At 57.6% G+C, this 2,588-nt stretch overlaps 1 protein-coding gene across 1 annotated transcript; it reads right to left on the bottom strand.

Annotated features, from left to right (window-relative positions):
- Positions 1-233: 233 nt before the first annotated feature.
- LOC123402655 (myricetin 3-O-rhamnoside 1,2-glucosyltransferase UGT709G2-like) lies at positions 234-1,956 on the bottom strand. Its single transcript, XM_045096589.1, has one exon. It carries the CDS (start codon positions 1,837-1,839, stop codon positions 388-390), a length of 1,452 nt encoding a protein of 483 aa, XP_044952524.1. The 5' UTR covers positions 1,840-1,956; the 3' UTR covers positions 234-387.
- Between the last annotated feature and the right edge of the window lie 632 nt (positions 1,957-2,588).

Raw genomic sequence — 2,588 nt, 5'->3', positions numbered from 1 at the left:
CCATGCTTACGTGGACAAGTGGTGGGTCCCGTGCTTACGTGGATAAGTGGTGAATCAAATCCCTAACAACTAACGAAGGTATCAGTTCATTTTAAAGGCCATGTTGTGTCTGGACTATTTACACGTTCAAATATGTCGCATCACATCCTTTCGCTTGAACAACCTCTCACTCCTTTCAATATATACGAAATAAGTTGCACATAATCTATTGACCCAAGCAGTGAGATGACAACTTAAACATCGTAGCGAATTGTCACGGTGCAATGTGGTATCACATGGATTTAGCAGCAACAAATGTCATTTCAAACTGGCATTGTCATGTCCGTCTGCCTTTTGGCAAGACTCACACAGCAACATCGATAACAAGGTGCCAATGCCGGCTGGCCCTTATTCTTTGTCCGGACTTGGCGTGGACCCCCGCGTGCTGATGCTGAGCTCAATGATGAAGCCGACGAGCCGCTTGAACTCCTTCGCCGACGAGCCCCCTTGGGCGATGTCCCGTCTCACCTGCTGCGCCAGTGCTTGAGCCGATCTCCTTAGCTCGACGGACTCCATGGCCTCCCTCACCATCCGTTCCACGACGGCCCTCTCGCACACGTCTTTCATGTCCAGCCCCGAGCCCCAGACGGCGCCCATGAACCGACTGTTGATCTGCTGGTCCACGAAGAATGGCCAGCACACCGTCGGCACGCCCTCGGCCACGCTCTCTAGCGTGGAGTTCCACCCGGCATGCGTCAGGAAGCAGCCCACTGCTCGGTGGCGCAGCACGTCCCGCTGCGGCGCCCACTCCACGACGCGGGCCTTGCTTTTTCCGGCCGTCCTGATGGCGTCCTGGAGGACGGCATTCTGGCTTGCCCCGACCATGTCCGGCCTGAGCACCCAAAGGAAGGGGTGGCCGGCGCTGACGAGTCCTGACAGGAACTCGGTGAACTCCTCAACTGAAATGACGGCGAGGCTGCCCAAGCTCACGTACACGACGGTTCCGTCCGCCTGGCTGTCGAGCCACGCCGTGCAGCCGTCGTCCTCCCTCCACAAGGCGCCGCCGGCCGCCGGCTCCTGGAACATGGCTTGGAGAGGGCCTATGGCGAAGACGTCGCGTATGTGAGGCTTGATGTGCGCGAGCGCCGACCGCTCCAGCGACGCGGTCGTGTTGAATATGAGCGCCCGCGCCTTGCAGTTGTGAGCGGTGAACTCGGCGATTATCTGAAGCAAGGGGTCGACGTCGCCGGTCTCGTCGTGCCCGCGACAAGAACTAGGAAGATCCCGCCGCCGCAGGAAGCCTTCCATTCCCGGAACGCCACGGACGGGCGCATCGAGGTCGGCGCCTACCGGGACAGGAACCTCGCCGAGCTCCACGAGCTTGGGCACCGACAGGTAAGCAAGGAAGCTGCACGCGCTGGCTGTGCGGAAGGCGAGCGCCGGGACACCGAGCTCCTCAGCGACGTCGATCGCGAACGGGAGAATCCCGTCAGCGACGACGCAGGTCACGGGAGGGAAGCCATCGTCGCGGGCCGCGCCCGCGCACAGGGACGTGAGCAGAGCACGGTAAGCGACCCTCGTCGTCGTCATCATGGATTTCACGAGCGCGACGATGTCACCCGCCGAGCGGGGATGGTCGTTCGGGAGGCCGTCGGTGACGGACAGGAACCGGAGCCGCGGAGAATGTGAATCAGCCTCCGCCTTGACGGCGGAGGCGGCAAGGCCTAGCCTCTGTCGGTTGTGGTCGGTGTGAAGGAAGGTCACGTGGAGGCCGGCGTCGAGGAGCCCCGCAGCGAAGTGGAGCATGCAGTTGATGTGGCCCTGCGCCGGGCACGGGAACACTAGCACGTGCGCCGCCATGTCGTCCGACTCCGGCGTCGCTCCGCCCGCACCTGCGCGCGCTCGCCTACGCTACTTGGTCTATCCCGCGCGTGCGCAGGCAGTAACGCAGCTGGGTTTCTCATCTTCCTTCTTTCAGTGTAGGCATGGTGCATCTATAGAAAGAGAAGTGTGCAGGCGCAGCAACACACGTCAGCGATTACGTACGGGGGCGGCGGCTAGCGAATGCAAGTTTCAGCGAAATAATTAGCTGATGTCGACATCATCAAGCAAACGGAGATGGATCGACTGACATGTGACGAGTTAGCGAACGTAAGCGTGTGGTATAAGATTCTAATGCATGGATGCAGAAAACGAAACAAAGAGAAGCTGCTCGACAAGGTTCTAAGAGCATCTACACAATTTGGCAAATCAGGCCCCTAAAACGTGTGTCCGCAGTTATTTCGAAAAAAAAAGAAACGTGTGTCCGCAGTCGCGCACAGTCGGCCCATCTCTTAAGGGGAGTACTAGGCGCCGGCGCGCCGGTCGCGGGCTGACCGCCCGATCTGCACGGGGACCGTCAGATCTTTCCATGCAACATTTTTATCTCCATGCAACAAATTTCGATGCTATGCAGCATTTTTTATAACGGTTGCAACAAAAAAATAAATTATAGCAAAAAAATATCTACATGATCGTAGAAAAAAACGAAGAAGATGATGCGTGATAGCAAAAGTTAAACGTCGGTTGTAGAAAAAAATCTACGTGACGTGTATGCAACTTTTTCAGTG

Source organism: Hordeum vulgare, chromosome 6H (assembly GCF_904849725.1).
Source record: "Hordeum vulgare subsp. vulgare chromosome 6H, MorexV3_pseudomolecules_assembly, whole genome shotgun sequence".
NCBI classification, from domain to species: domain Eukaryota; kingdom Viridiplantae; phylum Streptophyta; class Magnoliopsida; order Poales; family Poaceae; genus Hordeum; species Hordeum vulgare.
Note: the sequence above shows the minus strand (reverse complement) of the source record. Positions and strands in the feature narration are given on the sequence as shown.

Bases quoted from the DNA above. Each gene is read 5' to 3' on its own strand.
- LOC123402655 (XM_045096589.1), bottom strand. From the start codon at position 1,839: ATGGCGGCGCACGTGCTAGTGTTCCCGTGCCCGGCGCAGGGCCACATC.